This window comes from Oscarella lobularis, chromosome 8 (assembly GCF_947507565.1).
Source record: "Oscarella lobularis chromosome 8, ooOscLobu1.1, whole genome shotgun sequence".
NCBI classification, from domain to species: Eukaryota; Metazoa; Porifera; class Homoscleromorpha; order Homosclerophorida; family Oscarellidae; genus Oscarella; species Oscarella lobularis.
The window spans coordinates 1697182-1721144 of NC_089182.1; the positions used below are offsets into that span (position 1 = coordinate 1697182).

The 23963-nt window shown below is 43.6% G+C and overlaps 3 protein-coding genes across 8 annotated transcripts; 1 reads left to right on the top strand and 2 right to left on the bottom strand.

Moving 5' to 3' along the window:
- Positions 1 to 1013: 1013 nt before the first annotated feature.
- Positions 1014 to 15055, bottom strand: LOC136190732 (ferric-chelate reductase 1-like). 5 transcript variants are annotated; one of them, XM_065978979.1, is made up of 23 exons: positions 5112 to 5221; positions 4910 to 5057; positions 4740 to 4861; positions 4586 to 4688; positions 4374 to 4532; positions 4036 to 4322; positions 3902 to 3946; positions 3841 to 3849; positions 3592 to 3771; positions 3430 to 3537; positions 3226 to 3373; positions 3045 to 3178; positions 2819 to 2993; positions 2658 to 2764; positions 2458 to 2605; positions 2281 to 2409; positions 2096 to 2226; positions 1950 to 2033; positions 1814 to 1888; positions 1717 to 1757; positions 1599 to 1657; positions 1327 to 1544; positions 1014 to 1262 (listed from the first exon to the last, which is right to left on the bottom strand). In XM_065978979.1, exons 6-23 carry the CDS (start codon positions 4042 to 4044, stop codon positions 1164 to 1166), a joined length of 1899 nt encoding a protein of 632 aa, XP_065835051.1. In that variant the 5' UTR covers positions 4045 to 4322; positions 4374 to 4532; positions 4586 to 4688; positions 4740 to 4861; positions 4910 to 5057; positions 5112 to 5221; the 3' UTR covers positions 1014 to 1163. The 5 variants fall into 5 exon arrangements, with proteins under 5 accessions (XP_065835051.1, XP_065835050.1, XP_065835052.1 ...); XM_065978978.1 differs by having other exon boundaries at positions 4036 to 4532; XM_065978980.1 differs by lacking the exon at positions 3841 to 3849 and having other exon boundaries at positions 4036 to 4532.
- Positions 15056 to 17729: 2674 nt separating this feature from the next.
- LOC136190733 (chromosome partition protein Smc-like) lies at positions 17730 to 19906 on the top strand. Of its 2 annotated transcripts, none has more exons than XM_065978983.1 (6): positions 17730 to 17888; positions 18176 to 18244; positions 18298 to 18478; positions 18531 to 18656; positions 18712 to 18893; positions 18948 to 19906. In XM_065978983.1, exons 1-6 carry the CDS (start codon positions 17763 to 17765, stop codon positions 19794 to 19796), a joined length of 1533 nt encoding a protein of 510 aa, XP_065835055.1. In that variant the 5' UTR covers positions 17730 to 17762; the 3' UTR covers positions 19797 to 19906. The 2 variants fall into 2 exon arrangements, with proteins under 2 accessions (XP_065835055.1, XP_065835056.1); XM_065978984.1 differs by having other exon boundaries at positions 17751 to 17995; positions 18057 to 18244.
- Positions 19546 to 23388, bottom strand: LOC136190734 (uncharacterized). Its single transcript, XM_065978985.1, has 6 exons — positions 23206 to 23388; positions 22899 to 23000; positions 21077 to 21182; positions 20962 to 21024; positions 20831 to 20901; positions 19546 to 20776 (listed from the first exon to the last, which is right to left on the bottom strand). Exons 1-6 carry the CDS (start codon positions 23380 to 23382, stop codon positions 19868 to 19870), a joined length of 1428 nt encoding a protein of 475 aa, XP_065835057.1. The 5' UTR covers positions 23383 to 23388; the 3' UTR covers positions 19546 to 19867.
- Between the last annotated feature and the right edge of the window lie 575 nt (positions 23389 to 23963).

Genomic DNA, 23963 nt, shown 5'->3' on the forward strand with positions numbered 1-23963 from the left:
GGTGGATTTTGATAGCAAAATGTTGCAGTACAAATCTGTACAAGAATAAAATAAACGATGGGGGAAAATAAAGATATTACGAGTGGCAATTCAACAAAGGGTGCCGACGATATCTGAACCCAGAACGTAACTAGCTCACGAACAACCGTACAGCTGCATCGAGTTTTAGAAAAGAAAAATTCCAGTTAATTAAAGAAATTGCTTTCGAAAGAACGTACACAGCAGTAAGATTGCCTTTTCCTGCATCGGGAGCCGTCCAACGCACCGTCTGAGACGAAACGACGCCACGGTTTTTGTGCGTAACTGCCGCCTCTTCGTGCACACCGGAACCCTGCACGTGACCCACGTGATCACACGTGCGAACAGTAGATTAAATATGTATTAATGTATAATACGTATGTATCACGATGCAGTAGATTGTCTTCGCTTTGGGATCGTTGGACGAAACGACGAACGTTCCCTGCGTCGAATACGATTTGTTTTGGGGCCGCACTTGGCAGAGGAAGCCTTTGAAGTCGTTCCCGGAACCAGACGTCTGTTCTATGGTAACTGAACGAGTAGACGAAATAAATGAGGAAGGATCTTTTTTCTTCAAGGAGTCGGCGGATCTGACATTGCGAGGAGACAAACTTACTCTTGTACTCTTCTCCCGGTATATATCCGTCTTGGGCTGTCGTTGTCACTCGATATGGGCTTGTGTCGATTGGTTGAGGAGACGGGCCGTGAAAAGGTTCCATGCTTTCACAGGCGCTTGTAGGCGCACCGGTCGGTTCGCAGTCGACTCTCCGAGTAGACAGCGTCGCGAGAAAAGCGACGACAGCAAAAAGTCCGAATCGACTCATTTGAAAGAGAAGCTGTCGCCAGGTGACTGCAGTACGTGCTGTGGGTACTCGTACACTGTGTGTTCTCTTACTCTGTCGTTGTCTTCCTCCCCCCGGATGAATAACTAGCAATGTTAGACCATTTCATTGGCTTTCGTGACGTCATCGAGTTCTTAGTGCTGCTTTCTATAGTGAGAAGAACGTAACGCTTTTTCTCCACACAGACACGCAAACGTTTATCGGAGACTGAGAGATAAAAAACAGTGACATGAAATAGGTGAGCCGCGACGTCACCGTGTACACAGAGGAATAGAATGTCGAGTTCTGTCCGAATTCAACAACTCACGGATTACGAACACCAACGACAATCACCATGGCGATGGCCAAGCCGAGACTGACAGTCATATAAACGACGAGAAGAACTTTCTCAGAAGTCTTGTTCTAATAATAGACATAATGCAATTAGTATTAACTCGTTTAGGGGCAATGTGAAGGTAACACGTACCTCAGGTTCAGAAGTCTTTTCCGATTGGTCCCCTTTTCCTTTCATTTCTATTTCGTTAGAATCAGAAGCGGACTTTGCCATATAGCCTTTGATCTCCAAAATCATTTCAATGATGAAAGCGATCACAGTCCAAGCGATGACAATGTAAACGGGAATGCGATCCAGAAAGCCGCCGAATTGAGCATCGGCAACATAGATGCCCAAATACACGTTGACAACTGGCAAACAAAAGAAATAGAAATTTAAAAAATAGAATAAATATCGGTTCATACTTCCGAGAATGAGAGCTGTTGTGCCAACGAGGAAATGAGCCCAATTGAATATAACGCGACTATAAATAAAAAATAATTATGTAACCCGGATTATGTACATATGTGCAAATCCCATTACTTTTCATCATCGGGAGCACAGCGAAAAGCCGCCATAATTGGCTATTAAAAATCAAAAATACAAAAACTAACAGAAGCATGATATACGGTATTTTTACTTGAGCTATTGCTAGTGCAACGACTATAACGCCAATGATGGGATGAGCCGTGCGTAACCCATCCCCACCAGCCGCCTAAAAGAAAAAAGAAAACAGGTTCAACCCACTGTCAATTATTAAATTTATTATCTCTCACAGTCCAGCCTTTGACGCCCGCAAAAATAACAATAAAACCAATAATGCTGAAAAGAACCGTAGTTATCATGTGAATGCGGTGAAGCTAAATAACAACAAGAAAATTACCTATTAAATAAGACGAATTAAAACCCCTGATTCCTTTACCTGAAACCAGGCTGCAGGCATTCCACTGAAGCAGAATAGCGGTTGGTCGTTGGGAAAGACTTTTTTGTAATAGCGAGCCAATATCATTCCAGTAGAAGCGAGACCAATCCACGCAAGTATCATAAATATTCCTTATCAAGATAAAATGAATTACACATATTCATTTAGAGATTTATCCTACTTACCATGAGCTTTGACGAATTTGATTCGATCGCTAGTAGCAGATCCTGCAGATCTATCTGTAGTAATATTCACTTTGGAAGCTGTCGTCACTGGTGTCAACGAATGCCTGGGAAAACCGCCGCCGTCGGAACCTTAGACTCCACACATCAATAAATCAAAATTGATATTAATTTCTCTACCTGTTGAAGTGCTGTATGGATAGAAAAGATACCAGGGTACATTCCAATTGTAATCTTGAGCCGTGTCCGTCGAAATGAGAGTGCGAACAATTTGGCATTGAAGAGTTCCGTCAACGAATGTGCCAAAACTGTTGCTAGTATCGAGATTCTAACAAAGGTCTAATCTCATCCTAATCTCTCTCGTGAAATCAACTTTTTACGTCAACGGTATCCTTGACATTTGGATTTCGACCATTTGGATTCCACGCGTCCTTGGCAACGACGTTACTTCCACCTGTTCTAACGCATCCCACTACGTCGTCTTCACCCTGTGAATTAAAACAAATTATTTGATTTATTTCGATTTTAGTTATTTGTCTTTCCATGTTGACGTCCGCTGAAAATCCCAACGCAATCATTCCATCGGCTGTTGTAGTGAGTTTGATTGTGGCTTCTGTACTCGTTGTCTCAATTGTAAGACCGTATAAACACGTGGCCGGCGTGCAGTCAGATGGATTTTGATAGCAAAACTTATCATCACAATCATCAAAATCAATCTAACGATATCGTGTAAAAAATAACGCAATCTAATATCTATATGACCTTACGTTTACAAGTCTTGAAGGCGGAACAGCAGATGTTGGCTTCTGTGTTGGTACTTGTCCAGCACTGATATTAACTCGCGTCGAGCTTATCTCTGGCGTAGCAGAATGATACGGAAGAGACCCAACTGGTCCAGGACCTAATGGAAATTCACAAATATTGCATATATTATTTAATCTAACTCACCTGTGGTGGAGGCGTATGGATGAAGTAGGAACCATGCCTGCGTCCAATCCCGATCTTCATCTGTATCATTCGTTGTGAGATCTCGCACAATTTGGCACTGCAATAGGCCATTACTGTACGATCCCATACTCTTTCCCATGTCAAGATTCTAATAATTTAAAATTCTCTAAATTAAGGTGTCACGTAGAAATTTTTTCGACTTGCATCTATTGTATCCAACTTATTCGGGTTCACGCCATTGGGATTCCATGAATCGACAAAAATGACGCTGTCATCAGACTTTCTATAGCAGCCAGCCACATCATCTTCACCCTACAAAATTAATTTTTAATTAGATAAATTAATTAATATATAATCTATAAATACCATGCTTTGATCATCGGAAAATCCAAGGGCAATCATTCCCCCTTCGCTTGTTGCGAGCGTGATTGTCGCTTGTGTTCCATCCGTTTCCACGGTGACGCCGTAGAGACACGAAGCGGGTGTGCAGTCGGCTGGTTTTCGATGGCAATAAACTGCGCTATCGGAGCACTTTCCGAAGTCGATCTAAAATGAAGAGAGTCGAGTACGTCGGGTTTTCTCTCTCGCGCGAGCGCGACGAGACCGTCTTCCTACGTTTTGACCCTAAAATGCGGCATTCTACGCTTGATAGCAAACGTCGATTCACTGTGCGAACCTTTGCCGTTTCGACGACGAGGAAAAGAAGAGCGACGGCTGCGAGCTAAAAGAATTCCCGAGGTCACGCCCCAAAAAAATTTGTTCGTTTAGGGGACCTTCGAGAAGAAGGGGTAGGAGGATGAGAAGGCTTACTGTTTTCATGCTTCGAAGGAGGAGGAGGAGAGGACGCGGGGAACGGCTTGACTCAGAGACGTCGCCAAACAGCAATTGCCGTGTCAAATATGTCGTCACGTGACTGACACGCCCAATGAGTCACGATCCATCACGAGCCCCCGTCGCGATCCCCGGAAGTGGACTGGCACATTTAATTACTTGAGCCAAGCGTCCTTGCGTTCTGACAGATGTTGTAGTTCACTCAAGTTTAGGCTTTCAGCTACAATTTGATTACTTGAGCCACGCCTCCTTGTGCTCACTGCCGACTAAAATTTTAGGCCTTTCAGACTGACTAGTCACGTTGCGCTCTCTCTCACCTATCAGATAGGCCTCTGCTGCGGAAAACACTGAGAACAAAGCGAAAAACTAAAAAAACTTCTAAGCAATAAGCACCTAATCTAGTACTCTACACTCAGTGACGACTGATCGATGGTCAGTCAGTCAATATAGAAGCCAAGCTGTCACCAAGAGAATTCCTACAGAGAAAGACCGCAATGCCTCCAATTAGCAGTGTGAGTCATTGAGTTACCGTAAGCTTGGAAAGATGCAAGAGGAGTAGCTGCTGATTTAGAAGTGGCAGTTGTACTGGCAGTGGTAGTGGTGCCTCCGGTGCCTCCAGGGTTTGTTGGGCTCTAGGATTTATGATTCTAATTTCTATAACAGCCAGGCCTAGCTGTACTCACATCAGTGCTAACGCTTCGATCACTAGTAGGAGATCCTCCAGATCTGCCTCGAGTAATATTCACTTTAGAAGCCGTCGTCACTGGTATCAACGAATGCTTGGGAAAACCGCCACCGCCGGAACCTTAGACTCCACACATCAATAAATCAAAACTGATATTAATTTCTCTACCTGTTGAAGTGCTGTATGGATAGAAAAGATACCAGGGTACATTCCAATTGTAATCTTGAGCCGTGTCCGTCGAAATGAGAGTGCGAACAATTTGGCATTGAAGAGTTCCGTCGATGAATGTGCCAAAACTGTTGCTGGCATCAAGATTCTAACAAAGGTCCAATCTCATCCTAATCTCTCTCTCATGAAATCAACTCTTTACGTCAACGGTATCCTTGACGTTTGGACTTCGACCGCTTGGATTCCACGCGTCCTTGGTAACGACGTTACTTCCGCTTGTTCTAACGCATCCCACAACGTCGTCTTGACCCTGTGAATTAAAACAAATTATTTGATTTATTTCGATTTTAGTTATTTGTCTTTCCATGTTGACGTCCGCTGAAAATCCCAACGCAATCATTCCATCGGCTGTCGTAGTGAGTTTGATTGCGGCTTCTGTACTCGTTGTCTCAATTGTAAACACGTGGCCGGCGTGCAGTCAAATGGATCTCGATAGCAAAACTTATCGTCACAATTGTCAAAATCAATCTAACAATATCACGTAAAAAATAATACAATCTATTATCTATATGACCTTACGTTTACAAGTCTCGAGGGCGGAACAGGATGTTGGCTTCTGTGTTGGTACGCGTCCACCACTGATATTAACTCGCGTCGGGCTTATCAATGATACGGAAGAGACCCACCTGGTCCAGGAACTAATAGAAATTCCCAAATATTGCATTTATTATTCAATCTAACTCGCCTGTGCTGGAGGCGTATGGATAAAGTAGGAACCATGCCTGCGTCCAATCCCAATCTTGAGCTGTATCATTTGTTGTGAGATCTCGCACAATTTGGCACTGCAATAGGCCACTACTGTACGATCCCATACTTTTCCCCATGTCAAGATTCTAATAATTAAAAAGTCTCTTAATTAAGGTGTCACGTAGAAATTTTTCTTGCATCTATTGTATCCAACTCATTCGGTGCATAGCCATTGGGATTCCATGAATCGACAAGAACGACGCTGTCATTAATATCTCTATAGCAGCCAGCCACATCATCTTGACCCTACAAAATTTTAATTAATTAATTAATTAATTAATAATATATATAATCTATAGATACCATGCTTCGATCATCGGAAAATCCAAGGGCAATCATTCCCCCGGTGCTTGTTGCGAGCGTGATTGTCGCTTGTGTTCCATCCGTTTCCACGGTGACGCCGTAGAGACACGAAGCGGGTGTGCAGTCGGCTGGTTTTCGATGGCAATAAACTGCGGCACTTCCGAAGGGCGTCGAGTACGTAGGGTTTTCTCTTTCGAGCGACGAGACCGTCTTCCTACGTTTTGACCCTAAAATGCGGCATTCTACGCTTGATAGCAAACGTCGATTCACTGTGCGAACCTTTGCCGTTTCGACGACGAGGAAAAGAAGAGCGACGGCTGCGAGCTAAAAGAATTCCCGAGGTCACGCCCCAAAAAAATTTGTTCGTTTAGGGGACCTTCGAGAAGAAGGGGTAGGAGGATGAGAAGGCTTACTGTTTTCATGCTTCGAAGGAGGAGGAGGAGAGGACGCGGGGAACGGCTTGACTCGGAGACGTCGCCAAACAGCAATGCCGTGTCAAATATGTCGTCACGTGACTGACACGCCCAATGAGTCACGATCCGTCACGATCCCAACGAAGGGAAGTGGACTGGCACATTTAATTAATTACTGTACTTTGAGCCACGCCTCCTTGCGCTCTGACAGATGTTAGTTCACTCAAGTTTAGCCTTTCAGCTACAATTTGATTACTTGAGCCACGCCTCCTTGTGCTCACTGCCGACTAAAATTTTAGGCCTTTCAGACTGACTAGTCACGTTGCGCTATCTCTCACCTATCTTATTAACTAGAGAATGATGGCCCGGTGTTCACCGTGTTGCCATCATGCAGAGCCTCCCACCGCTTACCGTACGCGAGTGCATTACATAGTGTGACGTCATATTTTTTTATGTTGTCACATATACACGTGGTCATTACAGCCGTTAGCTACTACAGTACCTACATGCTGTAAATACTTGCATGATTGCAATGTTTTCCTAAATAGGCACTTTTCTGACGTACTGTTTTTTTGAGGAGGACCTATGCATGTGTACGGGGGCGCGTACGCAGTGGCGTCGCTAAGGGTGGGCCAGGTCGGGCCAGGCCCGACCAAAAAAAATTTTCCTTTTCTTTGTAAGAGAGAAATTGGTTGGTTTACTAGTTAGTGTAGTTTCTTAGGGTTAGGGTTAGTAAGAATAATGCTTTTTAGTGATTCGGGTAGATTATTTTTGTAAAGAAAAATTAATGTAGTGACCCCGCCCACCCGAAAAATTTTTCTGGGGCGGAGCCCCCAGACCCCCACATTCTGGCCCGACCAAATAGAAAATCCTAGATACGCCACTGCGTGTACGGGTCATATTTCCTGTTACCCGTACGTACATACCCACCCACATACCCCCACATACACTCCCACATACCACATACTGTACATGGATACTTTTGATTGTGACGTCAGAGCGTGACAATCAAAACTGTCGTTTTGGCTTCTCAGCGCATTTATAACACGGAAAATAGCACAGATCAATTGGAAACCAAGGTTTCTAAGCATTTTTTCCGTTTATGAAGAAAAAACGCCTTATTCGCGTCGTAAATCACCGTTTTGGGCCCCATTTCGCGCATGCGCTGTACAAAAAAACCGGGTTTTTAGGTGACGTCACAATACGAAGCGTGACGAACATACATACAGACATACAGACATACACTTCCGGCCCTAAGATCACGTTTGAGAGAGCCTCCCTCCGTCGTTATACACTGAGAACAAAGCAAAAAAACTAAAAAAACTTCTAAGCAATAAGCACGTACACCTAATCTAGTACTCTATGGTACTCTACACTCAGTGACGACTGATCGATGAATAGCTGGTCAGTCAGTCAATAAAGAAGCCAAGCTGTCACCAAGAGAATTCCTATAGAGAAAGACCGCAATGCCTCCAATTAGCAGTGTGAGTCATTGAGTTACCGTAAGCTTGAGGAGTAGCTGCTGATTTAGGAGTGGCAGTGTTTGTCGGGCTCTAGGATTTATGATTCTAATGTCTATAACAGCCAGGCCTAGCTGTACTCACATCAGTGCTTACGCTTCCATCACTAGTAGGAGATCCTCCAGATCTGCCTCGAGTAATATTCACTTTGGAAGCCGTCGTCACTGGTGTCAACGAATGCTTGGGAAAACCGCCGCCGTCGGAACCTTAGACTCCACACATCAATAAATCAAAATTGATATTAATTTCTCTACCTGTTGAAGTGCTGTATGGATAGAGAAGATACCAGGGTTGATTCCAATTGTAATCTTGAGTTGTGTCCGTCGAAATGAGAGTGCGAACAATTTGGCATTGAAGTTTTCCGTCGATGAATGTGCCAAAACTGTTGCTAGTATCGAGATTCTAGCAAAGGTCTAATCTCATCCTAATCTCTCTCTCATGAAATCAACTCTTTACGTCAACGGTATCCTTGACATTTGGATTTCGACCATTTGGATTCCACGCGTCCTTGGCAACGACGTTACTTCCACCTGTTCTAACGCATCCCACTACGTCGTCTTGACCCTGTGAATTAAAACAAATTATTTGATTTATTTCGATTTCAGTTATTTGTCTTTCCATGTTGACGTCCGCTGAAAATCCCAACGCAATCATTCCATCGGCTGTTGTAGTGAGTTTGATTGTGGCTTCTGTACTCGTTGTCTCAATTGTAAGACCGTATAAACACGTGGCCGGCGTGCAGTCAGATGGATCTTGATAGCAAAACTTATCATCACAATTGTCAAAATCAATCTAACGAAATCACGTAAAAAAATAACGCACTCTATTATCTATATGACCTTACGTTTACAAGTCTTGAGGGCGGAACAGCAGATGTTGGCTTCGGTGTTGGTACACGTCCAGCACTGATATTAACTCGCGTCGAGCTTATCTCTGGCGTAGCAGAATGATACGGAAGAGACCCACCTGATCCAGGACCTAATGGAAATTCCCAAATATTGCATTTATTATTAATTTTAATCTAACTCACCTGTGCTGGAGGCGTATGGATGAAGTAGGAACCACTCCAGGGTCCAATCCCGATCTTGAGCTGTATCACTTGTTGTGAGATCTCGCACAATTTGGCACTGCAATAGGCCATTACTGTACGATCCCATACTCTTTCCCATGTCAAGATTCTAATAATTTAAAATTCTCTAAATTAAGGTGTCACGTAGAAATTTTTTCGACTTGCATCTATTGTATCCAACTTATTCGGGTTCACGCCATTGGGATTCCATGAATCGACAAAAGCGACGCTGTCATCAGACTTTCTATAGCAGCCAGCCACATCATCTTGACCCTACAAAATTTTTAAAAAAAGAAAAGAACAAAATATTATGGAAAATAACAAAATAACAAAAATAACAAAATATTATGGAATATTTGTTTGAGCCGACCACCGCAGTTGTACGGGGTGGCAAACGCAGTTTGCGAGCCCGTATAACGGCGAGGGAGGCTCTCTCAAACGTGATCTCAAGGCCGGAAGTGTATGTCTGTATGTCTGTATGTCTGTACGTCTGTTCGAGACACAGTATTGTGACGTCACATAAGAAAAACCCTTACTTTGTAAGCCGCATGCGCAACATGGGGTCTGAAACGGTGATCCAAAAAAGGCGATTTACGGCGCGAATAAAGCGTTTTTCTTTGATAAACGGATAAAATGCTTAGAAACCTCTGTTACAAATTGTTCGGTGATATTTTCCGTTTTATAAATGCGCTCAGAAGGCGAGACGACGGTTTTGATTGTCACACTCTGACGTCACAATCAAAAGTATCCACTCAAGTACAGTATGTGCGTGGGTATGTAGGCGTGTACGGGTAACAGGAAATATGACCCGTACACACTTCCGTACACATACCTAAGCATACCTACGCTACCTACGCAGATAATAAACTTCAAAGCAAAACCACGATCAGAGAACGCATAAGTAGGATCCTAAACATGAGTCCTATGTATTTACATAGAGTATGTGTGTAGGACTGAGCTGCAGGTCTGTGATACATGTACAACAGCGTGAATACCCTGAAATTTTATGACGTCACATCATCTAAGGCGCTCGCGTACTGTAAGCGGTGGGAGGCTATTCATGATGGCCAACACCAGGCCATCATTCTCTAGTTAATTAATTAATAATGAGCCGACCCACCGCAGTTGTACGGGTGGAGCCCGTATAACGACGGAGGGAGGCTGTCTCAAACGTGATCTTAGGGCCGGAAGTGTATGTATGTATGTCTGTATGGGCAGGGCGGACTTTCAAAGGCGCATGCGTCGTTGTTAGGGTTATCTCCCGCTAACTCGCATTCTACGTAGGCTCGCTTTTTCCCTTTTACCTACTGAGTTTCGGGTTGTTTTGTGAAAAAAGATATTTAGTGACACTTTTTCTAGCATTTCGCTGACGGACTACGTCTGCGAAAACGCAGGGATGAAGTTCTGCGTAATGCGATTACCGATTGCCTAAAAAAATTTTCTTTGTGCAAAACTACCAGTTCTTTTAGTAATCTCCCAATCGCACATGCGTTTGAGGTCAAAAAACTACCTGCACGAGGGCGAAAAATGGCGCGCGAATCGTCACGTACAGGTGCAACATGAGTCCCAAGGAATAGAAAGCGAGAATATTTAGCGCCTCTTCTATCATTGCCACGCATTCCTAACACCCTAATATGGCGCGTTTTCTGTGTCAAAATGAGCATTTGGAGATTATGTAGTGCTTGAGATATTTCATATATGATATTTGATCGTGGATATTTGATCGTGGATATTTGATCGTGGATCTTTCATCTATGATATTTGATCGTGGATCTTTCATCTATGATATTTGATCGTGGATATTTGATCGTGGATATTTGATCGTGGATATTTGATCGTGGATATTTGATCGTGGATATTTGATCGTGGATATTTGATCGTGGATATTTCATCTATGATATTTGATCGTGGATATTTGATCGTGGATATTTGATCGTGGATATTTGATCGTGGATATTTGATCGTGGATATTTGATCGTGGATATTTCATCTATGATATTTGATCGTGGATATTTGATCGTGCCACCCCGATCGCGGTCCAAATCGTGCCAGTATGATTATGGGCAGAAGAAGTGTCCATAATCAAAGAATCGAGAGGCTCTGGCGTGATGTCACGGCGGGCGTACTGCAGTTTTACAAAAGGTTATTCTATCATCTTGAAGATCATTTTGTATTGGATCCGTCTGTGGAAGAGGACATTTTTGCTCTGCACTACGTGTTTCTCCCACGTATAAATCGTCACCTAGATGAGTGGAAAAATGCATGGTGTCATCAAAATGCATGGTGTCATCACAAAATTAGAGGAGAGGGCAAAACTCCAATGCAACTCTGGATAGAAGGCCTGCTAGCCGTTTCAAGGTCAGGTTATAGGCCCGTTACCGAAATTTTGCAAAGCGATCAGGTACAGAAACAGTTTAGTGGTAGTCCTATATTAATTTAATGATGCAGGAAGGGGAGAACTGGGGTAACTACGGCATCGATTGGGAAGGGCCGATTCCCTTGGAAAGTGACTCAGACTCCGACAGAGTCACTGTCCCGGAAACCGCTTTTGCGTTGGAGCAGGATGCATACGCAACACTACGGAGCACAATTAGTCCACTACGAGATGACGGACATTACGAGATAGAGACATACCTAGAATGCAGAGAGTTTCTCAGGGATTGTTGCGAATAATTAATGAAAGTGTGCGCCTTATATCCACGATCAAATATCCACGATCAAATATCATAGATGAAATATCCACGATCAAATATCCACGATCAAATATCCACGATCAAATATCCACGATCAAATATCCACGATCAAATATCCACGATCAAATATCCACGATCAAATATCCACGATCAAATATCCACGATCAAATATCCACGATCAAATATCCACGATCAAATATCCACGATCAAATATCATAGATAAAATATCCACGATCAAATATCCACGATCAAATATCATCGATGAAAGATCCACGATCAAATATCCACGATCAAATATCCACGATCAAATATCATATATGAAATATCTCAAGCACTACATAATCTCCAAATGCTCATTTTGACACAGAAAACGCGCCATACCCTAAGGCTTAGGTCTGAGCAGGGATACGGGCAAAATTTGGCTTTGAACTGGGTTCAATAATTTCAACACGCTCTTGTCAAAAACTGCCCCCCCCCCCCCAACTAAAAATTCGTCGGACCTCAAATCGAAGCTTTTTTCCCAAAGCTTCGATTAACGGAAACCCGACGCTTATCCATTGCGTGTGGACCTTATCCAAAGCCATTTTGTGACCCATAGTCATCAGAGAACACGTAACAATACCCTAATTGGTAGAGACGCGAGCATGCGCAAACAGATAATGGAGCCGACCACCGCAGTTGTACGGGGTGGCAAACGCAGTTTGCGAGCCCGTATAACGGCGGAGGGAGGCTCTCTCAAACGTGATGTTAGGCGCCGGAAGTGTATGTTTGTCTGTCTTTCTGTCTGTCTGTCTGTCTGTCTGTCGGTCACGCTATTGTGACGTCACCTAAAAACCCGTTTTTTTGTACAGCGCATGCGTGACATAGGGCCCAAAACGGTGACCCGAAAAAGGCGATTTACGGCGCGAATAAAGGGTTTTTCTTTCATAAACGGAAAAAATGCTTAGAAACCCCTGTTTACAATTGATCTCTGCTATTTTTCGTGTTATAAATGCGCTGAGACACCGAAACGACAGTTTTGATTGTCACGCTCTGACGTCACAATCAAAAGTATCCACTCATGTACAGTTTATAGTGGGTATGTATGCGTGTACGGGTAACAGGAAATATAACCCGTACACACTCCCGTACACAAGCATGTCTTCAAATGCAGAGAAAATTATGAAATACAATACGTCAGAAAAGCGCCTAATTAGAAAAACATTTAAAATTATGTAGATATGTACAGTATGTAGGTAGGACTGAGCTGTAGGGGCTAAGGGCAGTGATGACTACGTGAATATGTGGCAACATAAAATTAAAATTTATGACGTCACACTATGTAATGAACTCGCGTACGGAAAGCGGTGGGAGGCTCTGCATGATGTGAACACCGGGCCATCATTCTCTAGTTTATTATTGGCTCCCATTCATTGATGCTTGATCATGCGCGTTTGAAAGTCCGCCCTGCCGAGCTGCCCTGCCGTCTGTATGAGTTGTCTGTATGTCCGTCTGTTCGTCACGCTCAGTATTGTGACGTAACTTAAAATCCCAAAAAAGGCGATTTACGGCCCGAAAAAAGCGTTTTTTCTTTCATAAACGGAAAAATGCTTAGAAACCCATGTTTCCAATTGATCTGTGCTATTTTCCGCGTTATAAATGCGCTGAGAAACCGAAACGACAGTTTTGATTGTCACGCTCTGACGTCACAATCAAAAGTATCCAGTACAGTATGTGGGTGGGTATGTACGGGTAACAGGAAATATGACCCGTACACATGCATAGGTCCTCCTCAAATACAGAGCACATTATCAAATACAGTACGTCAGAAAAGCGCCTAACTAGATAATGATGGCGTTTTGTGAGCCATCATGTGATCCCCGAACACCCTCAGCACGCTATCTAATTCCTTTTACTCTAATTTTAGAAAAGCCTATGTGCATCACACTGCCTAACCACGTTAGTTAGCATGCCTTATTTTCCGCAAAAACCTACGATTAATTTGACCTCTTATGTGACCCAGAGCTACACCTCCCTACCGCAACCTCTTCCCCTTCGGTCACGAGGCCCATTATCAGCTCGCAGTTGGGTTTGCGTGCTGCGAGCGAAGCTCGCAGCACGACAAACCCAACGTGCTCCTTTACTGCATTCCCTTGAGAAAGCTATTTGTTACGTGCCCGTTATGTTTATTTATCCTTGGTGGATATAACAGTACTGTTATAGCCACTGTTATATCTGTGCTGCAAACTATTGAACATATTCCGGGGTTACTATCTACTGTGACGTCACCTTTTTCGGTAGCATTTTGTTTAATATACGGGAGAGTATGACATCACAATGAATGTGATGTCATAAAGGCACCTTTGTGTGTGATTGGCCTAAGAGCGATTGTGACGTGAGCGTTACCGACAGACAGACAGACATGACCACACTTTCCGATTTTGGCCGATCACGTTTGAGAGCCCCTCCCACCAGGGCGCGCGCGGGCTTCGCCCGCGCGCGCCCTGGTGTTCGGGGAATTAGGAAAACATTGCAATCATGCAAGTATTTACAGTATGTAGGTAGGACTGAGCTGTAGTAGCTAACGGCTGTAATGACCACTTGAATATGTGACAACATAAAAAATTATAACGTCACACTATGTTATGCACTCGCGTACGGTAAGCGGTGGGAGGCTCTGCATGATGGCAACACGGTGAACACCGGGCCATCATTCTCTAGTATATATAATCTATAGATACCATGTTTCGATCATCGGAAAATCCAAGGGCAATCATTCCCCCGGTGTTTGTTGTGAGCGTGATTGTCGCTTGTGTTCCATCCGTTTCCACGGTGACGCCGTAGAGACACGAAGCGGGTGTGCAGTCGGCTGGTTTTCGATGGCAATAAACTGCGCTATCGGAGCATTTTCCGAAGTCGATCTAAAATAAAGGGCGTCGAGTACGTAGGGTTTTCTCTACGTAGGGTTTTCTCTTTCGCGCGAGCGCGCGCGATGAGACCGTCTTCCTACGTTTTGACCCTAAAATGCGGCATTCTACGCTTGATAGCAAACGTCGATTCACTGTGCGAACCTTTGCCGTTTCGACGACGACGAGGAAAAGAAGAGCGACGGCTGCGAGCTAAAAGAATTCCCGAGGTCACGCCCCAAAAAAATTTTGTTTGTTTAGGGGACCTTCGAGAAGGAGGGGTCCCGAGAAGGCTTACTGTTTTCATGCTTCGAAGGAGGAGGAGGAGAGGACGCGGGGAACGGCTTGACTCGGAGACGTCGCGAAACTGTGTCAAATATGTCGTCACGTGACTGACACGCCCAATGAGTCGCGATCCGTCACGATCCAAACGTGGACTGAGCTCGTGGGGACTGGCACATTTAATTACTTTAGCCGCGCCTCCTTGCGCCCTGATTCACTCAAGTTTAGCCTTTCAGCTACAATTTGATTACTTGAGCCACGCCTCCTTGTGTTCACTGCCCACTAAAATTTAGGCCTTTCAGACTGACTATTCACGTTGAGCTATCTCTCATCTATCTATCTAATTAATTAAGATAGGCCTGTGCTGCAGAAAACACTGAGAACAAAGCAAAGAAACGAAAAACTTCTAAGCAATAAGCACGTACACCTAATCTAGTACTCTCTATTCAGTGACGACTGATCAAGGAATAGCTGGCTAGTCAGTCAATATAGAAGCCAAGCTGTCATCAAGAGAATTTCTACAGAGAAAGACCGCAATGCCTCCAATTAGCAGTGTGAGTCATTGAGTTACCGTAAGCTTTGAAAAATGCAAGAGGGGTAGCTGCTGATTTAGGAGTGGCAGTGGTAGTGATGCCTCCAAGGTTTTTCGGATTCTAGGATTTATGATTCTAATTTCTATAACAACCAGGCCTAGCTGCATTCATATCAGTGCTTACGAGCGGTTTCGTAATGTTAGCAATATTGATCATCATTACCGAAGCTAACGGGGTAGTTTGATGTCTTGGAATTGACAGAGTTCCTTTTAAATATTATTACAGACACATAATTTGCTGCGACTGCGCGCGCTTCTGCCAGACCTGTAGTTGTGCTGGTGGCGTAGAAAAGATACCACGGCTTTGTCCAATCAAAATCTTGAATGGAATCATTTGCCTTGAGACTTCTAACAACTGTGCATTGCAACGCTCCATTGGAAATCATTCCCATACTCCTTATCATATCAAGATTCTGTGCACAGCATGCAAAGGCGTCTGCTTACGCGCGACATCATATCGACGCCGAGAACGTACATTTACGTTGTCTCCCACTGTTGGAGGACGCTTAGGTTTCTTGTTGGGAATTGGATTTGGATTCCACGAGTCAGTAGGAACTATTGAACCATCCGGCGTTGTGTAACAACCGACCACATCATCACCGCCCTATATATATGTATTAGTTCATGTAACGCATCTTTTTGGCCCCGCGTGCACGTACAGCGAGCTTACCATATTTTCATCGGTGGAAAATCCCAGAGAAACGGAACCGCCGTCGGTTGTGGTGAGCATAATCGTTGCCTGTGTCGCATCTGTTTGAATGGTCGCTCCATACTTGCAAGTCGATGCCGTACAACCAGGCGGATTTCGATAGCAAAACGTTTGACGGTCGCAATTGCTAAAATCAATCTAAACGAACTCGAGTGATCAAGCGCTGCCACAGTGACGGCAACTTGAAGTTGTTCGCCTAACCGTCGGCGTGGTCCCAATGGCCCATGTCAACTTCAACGAAAGGAGAACGAGAATAACGCACTTCATCGGCAAAGAAAAAAAGCTGGCTGCTGTATAGAAAAACAAAAGGATGTATAGGGAGCGAACCCAGGAAAACCGCAATGCATGACGTCACAGCTAAAAGTATAAGATCGAGGAAGTGGTACTTCATGATCGCCTTGAATGTGCTATGGCCCTTCTAACCGAGCACGAGACCCAGCATCAATTGAACACAAGCACGTTTTTATAGCGATGCTGAGATCTTTTCAAGCTAATTAAGCCACCTCGTAACCGGCAAACTTGATTTGGAAACTTGACTTGCGTAAACATGCAGCCTATATAAGTCGCGTGATCGAGTGTGTTGTTGCCGCTCGCCTGCCGCTATATATACGTACTGTACCTGAGAGTTCAAGACAGAAATCAAGCTTGGGGAAGGAAACGCAAGAGGTTGTTTCCCGGCTCTGACGCACATTTGTGACGTACGTGAGAACTAAACTGGTAATATAAGCCGACTACTAGTATAGCTCGTTTACATAGTCTCACCAACGAAACTCGCAAAAACAGAAGCCTTTAAAAGCGAACGAAATCGCGTCCCAGTGACTGCACAACTAAGACGTCAGAGGAAGTAAAACGAACAGCCACTCGTTGATTACGTACTTTGCTTGCATGTGCATGCTTGGAAGTCCTCTGAACAATGATATAATAGATTGCGCCATTCATTTCAAGGACATCAAAGCACACAATACTGACACAACGCACACAGGCAACACACTTTGTTAAATGACGCCAAAGCGTTTCAAAAGCACCAATGTCCCAGCCAAGCGAGCAAAAGCCAAAGACTCCTGATGTTAGCAGAAAACGTTTTTTACTTTCATTACCATGAGATTTGGCAAAGACAAGAGTAGCACCTGCGCCAGTAGGCCCTTCGGCAGTGGTATATATGGGCTCTTCAACAAGATCAACAGTGTTAGCACTAGCTTATTGTCGGCGTAACGCTATGCTTTAGGAATCCACCACCGTCAGTGGATAATTTTAAAAATAAATCCATTATAGCATTGATCCTTCATCTGCGTATATACCGTAATGGTATGAGGCGGAAGAGACCCATGCAACGAACGCTGTGTTGGTTCCAACTGTATGAATTGATGATATTGTTGGCGTAACGCTACTGTATGCTTCAGAAATCCAGGATTGTCAGTAGCTAATTTTGACATTGCAGCACACCGCTTCCAAACACTCTTCGCCCAACGAAATCCATCAGGTGGTGGTAAGTTTGATTGTGGCTTTCGGTACAGTGTAGGCTCCCCTGGGTCAGCAGCAGCAGCAATTTCTTTTATACGGGACTTCAAGAAAGAAAAAAGATGGCGTCTGCACCTCTGTGGATAGCGAAGGCCATTTATTCGAATGATCTGGAGGCTGAAGTTCTCTGTGACGAAACCTGTGTTCGAGTTGTTTTTGCCAGTGATGACGGAGAAGGGAAAACGGAGGTAAGCTTCCGAAGTTCGCATTAGGAGGACACCGCATGTCGTCACACCATATCTATATGGTCACACGCCGGACCAGTCAAAACGAGACTATTTTCATTGTTATTACGGTACTTGACTAAGCTGCGTTGCGTTGTGTTTTGCCCGAGCGTGACATGATGTGTTCTGCAGATGGAGTTCTCAGCGCCGAATTCACTAAAGCAGATTATTACGCCCGGATAGTAGCCTTAAGACGTTTTCTCGTACATGTAATTAACATGCACTTGTGGTACTACGCTCTTTCTGTTCAGGTGAAAATACCTTTTTCGGATGTTATGAATTGTGAAGTCTTGCCTCACCCTAATGGCTTTGTTACTAGGGTAAGAATGCGGATTCATGATGATTTTGTAGAGATTTTGGTTTTTGAATTAAGATATCTGTATCTGGCGATCCTGAAGACTCGCTACAATTTGTTTTCAAAGAGGAAAACGTTGCACAAGAACTGCTTCACAAAATCAGCACTCCAGACCTTTGTACTAGCAGTTATAGTGACTGCAGTTCTAATACTGACCTATACGCCGATCCCGGTGATCTACAAGTTCAAGTCTATTGCGGTTGTGAATGTCTCAATTATTGTGATGCAAAAAATAAGATGTAAAATAATAGGCAATCGTGGCCACGTGGTTGCAGAATATAATGAAAGTGAACGGGTGGAAGAAGATAGTGGCAGTGAAGCGGCTAAAATTTACGAAGTTATGTCTGAAGTGGCACACAGCAAGGAAAAGCTGCTATGTAAACCGTGCATTGCAGTAAATATACATTCACCTTCTGTGCCCTTTGTATTTAGCTGTGGGAGCTAAAGTCTTTGCGCAATTTGACCATAGTGCTGAATCAGACTCGGAGCTATCAGTACATGAAGGAGATGAGATAGAAGTATTAGAAGAAAGAGTATTTGAAGGCTGGTTCAGAGGCAGGATGATCAGCACGAGAAAGTGCGGTTTGGTCCCTAGCAACTATGTAGCTGATTATGTAAGTGTAGCCTGGTTGGTCACGTCATGCCCCTTGTACGCTTTTCACTTATAGGAAACCATATTATCTCACGTGTCAAAGCGGCAAAGGAGTCTTCTTTTTAAGATGCAAGCACATGTGCAATTAAGTGAAGAACCCTCCAATAGCCAAACGCCTTCAGAAAGCACCTTGGAAAAGGACATCGCTGCTTTTTCACGCAAGATTGCTAGTGAAGAGAAAGAACTTTCGCTGTTGAATCATGATTTGAAGCACTGTCAACAATTGACATTATTGGCAGAAATAAGGAAGTCTGCTCATGAAAAGCAGAGGAAGAATATTGAAAGAGAGATTGAGTGGTACGAGAAGATTAGAAGTTGCAACCAGGATTTAGCGTCAAAGGCTTGTGCGATGATAGAAAAAAGAACCGCAGAGAAGAGCGTTCTTTCATCCATTCATCACCTCAATGAACAGTACGAAATCGGTCTCCTTTACAGCATTGATGCTGAAAGAGAAACAACAAACTGTGCACAAAAGCTAGTCGTGGAATGTATGCTGGCCGATTTTGAGAATTTTCTTTCAAGTACAGACGAAAAGTTCTGCAACTATAAAAGAGAACTTGATGAAATGCTAAAAAAACTGCAGAAAAAGAAGAAAAAGTTGCAAGAATGCTGCATAGTGCCAGGGTGTAATGACCTAGAAGAGTCGCTGCAAAAGGCAAAAGAAGAAAAGGAAAAGTTGAGGAGAGAAAACGCTGAAATCGCTGCACAGAAAAAAGAGGCGGAACAAGATGTTGCAAAGTTAGAGAAGATCAAACCACGCACTCCTGAAGAAATCGTAAAGAAAGCTATAACAGCATGCAAAAGAGACATACAGCAGCTGAGAAAGAGACTTAATGCGTTTGATAGAGATCAGCTTCATGCTTAATTAAGAGGGGAAGTTCACAGGTTTGCAGAACATTGCTGTTTTGAAATGTCCGTCTAGTACTGTAGCTGTTACTAAACTTTGGTATCTGACAGTGTCTCATAGGACATTAGTTGCTCCTTCACAAGACTTCGTTCTTGCAAGCAAGAAGTGAGATCTTCACTATTGCAAGTAACAGTTTCTTTAGCAGATTTAATCACCTCTTCCGTTTTCAGCAAACGTTCTGCCTCAATCTTCTGTAGTTCACTTTTAAGCCGCTGGTTCTCCTCTCGCAGCTGGGAAACATTACTGCTTATCTTTGCTAGTTGTCGTGTCAACACGTTTTGTTTGGAGAAACTACGAGGGCTACGTGGGAGAGAGGTGACCTCAATCTCTTTCAATTCCTCTGTCCTTGCTTCACATTCAGACTTGAAATAATGTCTGAACCCGTCAACACTCGCTTTAAGACGCAAAAAGTCTTCTCTGCAACGCTGGAGTCGTTCTTTCAATTTCAAGCACTCTTCTTTCATTTTAAATTTTTCTTGCTGATCACGTGACACACGTTTAAAAGCTCGTTGCAACTCTTCGCCTGCTAGCCTATTTACCCTTTCAGCTTTAGCAAATTCATGCTCGAAGCTAAAATGCAACGCATGCATTGCTTCATGTTGGACGTAGACTTCCTTGCGGCACTCGGCATTTCTTAGTGTTGCTAGTCGGAGCTCCCTTTCTCGTAAATCAAAAGTGATAGCGTCGTCTTCTTCCTTTGTTTCCCAAAGAATCTTTCGTGCATTTCTCAAACTTTTTCTAGCATAATAAGTCTTCTCTTTGAGAGACTTGAGGAAGTCACGAAGATGGCTTAGTTCGCTTATCCTTAGTTGGCCTTGTTCATTAGTATCAGAAGGGGAAAGGTCATCACTCTCAGACTGGTCAAGCCCTTTAACAAAGAATTTCTCTAACTCTATCCGATGCAAATTCATCCTTTTAACCAGATCTGAAAGGTTTGCCTAATTTAGAGAAACGCAACTTATTGATACGCATCTCTCATTAGATAGGCGAACCTCATCATCCGCAAGCTGAGAATAAAAGCCTTCATTAGAAGAATAGCAGTATTGATCCTCAGCACTCACGTCTAATACAAATGTTCACAGAGTCATTAAAGGCATAAAAACTGCTGCCATCAAACTCTCACCTCTATACAAGGCATACTCATCTTCGTATTGACTGTATTCAGCATTATCACTTGCCCTTTTTTCTTAATAAAAATCGCGTCAAATTTGACTTAGGCGTTTGCTACATCAACATACTTTTTATGCTCCTTACAGCCGCAATAAAATTGTCAGCTCCTGCTTTATCATCAACAACGCATATTTCAATATCTGTTCGATCACCAGAAGATGAAACTTCACAGATCTAACCATTAAGAAAGATGCTCATGCATGTGTTAAGGATGCCCATTAGATACTTCAACAGGACAGAAAAGGATTAGAAAAATTCACGCAAAAAGCCCGCCCAAGACAACTCATAATTTTTCTCCTCCAATACCACACCCAGCGCCAATAAGGTAGGGTAGCGAATCGTTGTTGGAACACTATCTAACTTGGAACGGCTGCATCATAGCTTCTGCTGCACCGTTTTTCTTCTCGTTTTTTTTCTAAAAATACTTCAGGCTTTCCTTGTTAAAATGGCGCAAACCGCGTTGCTGTACGTCGCGCCGTTGTGAAGCTCTAAACATGACCAGTTACGGTACCGTACTTGGAACAGATGAATCTTATTGGGAACGCCCTATATTTTTGTGTTTTCCTATAAAGACCTATATATATGTCATTTGAAAGCTCAGCTCGTTTGGCGTTGGTCCCAGGCTTCTACGACGTTCTGCGGTAAAGATATCACGGTTTGAATTCGATCGCAGCTTTCTGTCTTGTCTGTCGATATCTTATAATGAACTTGCATCTACCTTAATTTTTATGCTTTAGGAAGCTGTCTTTGTCCGTTTCCTCAATTTGCAAACAGAAAAAGTGCACTAATAAAAATTTTAGGAATTCGTTTAGTACAAAGTAAGAGGATTGCTTAGTTCACTACCGAAAAGCAAACTGTAAATACAGTAAAAAATTTCAAAGACACCTTAAAACTACAAAACAAGCACTACTAATTTTACTTTAAGGTTCTTTTTTGCTGAAAACGTAAACGGGGATAAAATATGGAAATCGAAGCATCTGCTAGGTTAGGTAGTCGTTGTGCAACGTTTTATACACTTTTCCCCGAATTTTCCTAGCCTCAGAAGCCACGATTTATGCTCCGTATTAAGGGTGGCCATGAGCGTACGCGGTGCGTAGGTGTGGCTTTGCTCATTGAGGGTAGGAAAATTCGTGAAAGGTGTAGAAAACGTCGCAAGGCCACTACTTAGCCTAGAAAGTGCTTCATTTTTTATTTTACCCCGTTTTGGTTTTAATGGCAAAAAACGATACTGTGACACTAGTAATGCTTGTTTTGAAGTTTTAGGGCGTCTTTGCAATTCTCTGCTGTTTTCACAGTTTGTTTTGTGGTAGTTAAGTACCAATGAAAAGCAATGCTCCTACATCGTACTAGATGAATTCCGAAAATTTTTCATTTTTGCACTTTTTCTTGTTAAAATTGAAGCAAAAGAAACGGCAGCTTTCTAAAGCATTAAAATTGAGGCGAATGCAAGTTTATTATAAGATATCGACAGAATAGACAGAAAGCTGCGATTGAATTCAAACCGTGATATCTTTACCGCAGAACGTCGTAGAGGCCTGGGACCAACGCCAAACGAGCTGAGCTTTCAAGTGATATATAGGTCTTTATAGGAAAACACAAAAATATAGGGCGTTCCCAATAAGATTCATCTGTTCCAAGTACCGTAACTGGTCATGTTTAGAGCTTCACTGCGGAGAAACGGCGCGACGTACAGCAACGCGGTTTGCGCCATTTTAACAAGGAAAGCCTGAAGTATTTTTAGAAAAGAAACGAGAAGAAAAACGGTGCAGCAGAAGCTATGATGCAGCCGTTCCAAGTTAAATAGCGTTCCGACAACGATTCACTACCCTACCCTCAGGTTGCTACGGTGTCAGGAGTCGGGGCATACAGATGACACGGATCCAAAGTCACCTGAACAACGTCGTCGCCGGTGAGAGACCTCCACTGCAGGGCTTGGGTAACGTTCAGCCAAGAACACTGATAGACGCTGGTTGCAGGTTTGCCGGTGAGAACCTAAAGCAGTAACAGCGTTTGCTAGAACAATGGAGTGTCAAAGAAGAGGAGAGGCAGACGGGCTGCGGCCGGGGCAAGAGGGACTGTACAACGATCCAAGATGGCCGCCGGAAAGAAATGATACAGTATGTACCCAACAGAGCCCTTACTGCAATAGGAATGCAGACCCGATTTTCCTACTACAGCACGCGAACGATCTACTCACTCTAAGAACTTCCAGGCCTTCGAGAGAAATCTGGACAAGCACTGGCGAATAAGTAACTGCTGTAGCTTGTCCCGTCTTGATCAAAACTTTAACAGCTTGTAAAGACGGCATGGCCATCTCTTGTGTGTGTGTCGTGGTCATACCAGGGACATACACTGGCTCATACACGTCTGACATGGCCGTCTGACATGCGCGATAGATATACCACGGACTGTATATTATGGTATATGTAACTAGCTGTGTACCCGTCTTCGACGGGTTTATAAATGTGTTGTCTTACGTAAATAAGTCGGGGGATGATATGCGTTTGTTTCGGCGTTACCCAGGCCACACCAACGGGGAGGTGTCTTCGACGGGTGTATAAATGTGTTAATTAATTAAAGTTCTGCGCGTGTTTTGTAATATTCCTGCACCACATCAGCAGAGAGAACCTTTCCGCTGGTGTGGCCTGGGTACTCGTGACCCGTCCCCAAGAGGCCCAGATCGCACCCGGCCCGCCACAGTGACTCGGAGGGTAGTCCAAAAATGCTTCTGTCTAATTGCTGGAGGTGTAAGGTTTATAGTAGAACTGTGGAACAAACAACATTCAGTTTGGTTTGATATTGAACGTCTTCCTGAGTAGCCGTGTACCGTCTTCGACGGGTATACAAATGTGTTCTTGTACTAATTAGAGTCCTGCGCCTGTTTGTATTATCCCCCGACCTCATCAGCAGTGAGAACCTGTTTGCTGGCGTGGCCTGGGTACCCGTACCCGAGAT

Bases quoted from the DNA above. Each gene is read 5' to 3' on its own strand.
- LOC136190732 (XM_065978982.1), bottom strand. The intron at 2,410-2,457 runs GTAGAGAAATTA...GTGGAGTCTAAG, and splicing joins TCCATACAGCACTTCAACAG to GTTCCGACGGCGGCGGTTTT. The intron at 1,889-1,949 runs GTGAGAGATAAT...TTTTTCTTTTAG, and splicing joins CGGGCGTCAAAGGCTGGACT to GCGGCTGGTGGGGATGGGTT.
- LOC136190734 (XM_065978985.1), bottom strand. From the start codon at position 23,382: ATGTCAGACGTGTATGAGCCAGTGTATGTCCCTGGTATGACCACGACA. The intron at 21,183-22,898 runs GTGACTTTGGAT...CTTAATGGTTAG, and splicing joins CCGGCGACGACGTTGTTCAG to ATCTGTGAAGTTTCATCTTC. The intron at 20,902-20,961 runs GTGAGAGTTTGA...CATTTGTATTAG, and splicing joins TGAGTATGCCTTGTATAGAG to ACGTGAGTGCTGAGGATCAA.
- LOC136190733 (XM_065978983.1), top strand. From the start codon at position 17,763: ATGGCGTCTGCACCTCTGTGGATAGCGAAGGCCATTTATTCGAATGAT. The intron at 17,889-18,175 runs GTAAGCTTCCGA...CTTTCTGTTCAG, and splicing joins ACGGAGAAGGGAAAACGGAG to GTGAAAATACCTTTTTCGGA. The intron at 18,657-18,711 runs GTAAACCGTGCA...CTTTGTATTTAG, and splicing joins CAGCAAGGAAAAGCTGCTAT to CTGTGGGAGCTAAAGTCTTT.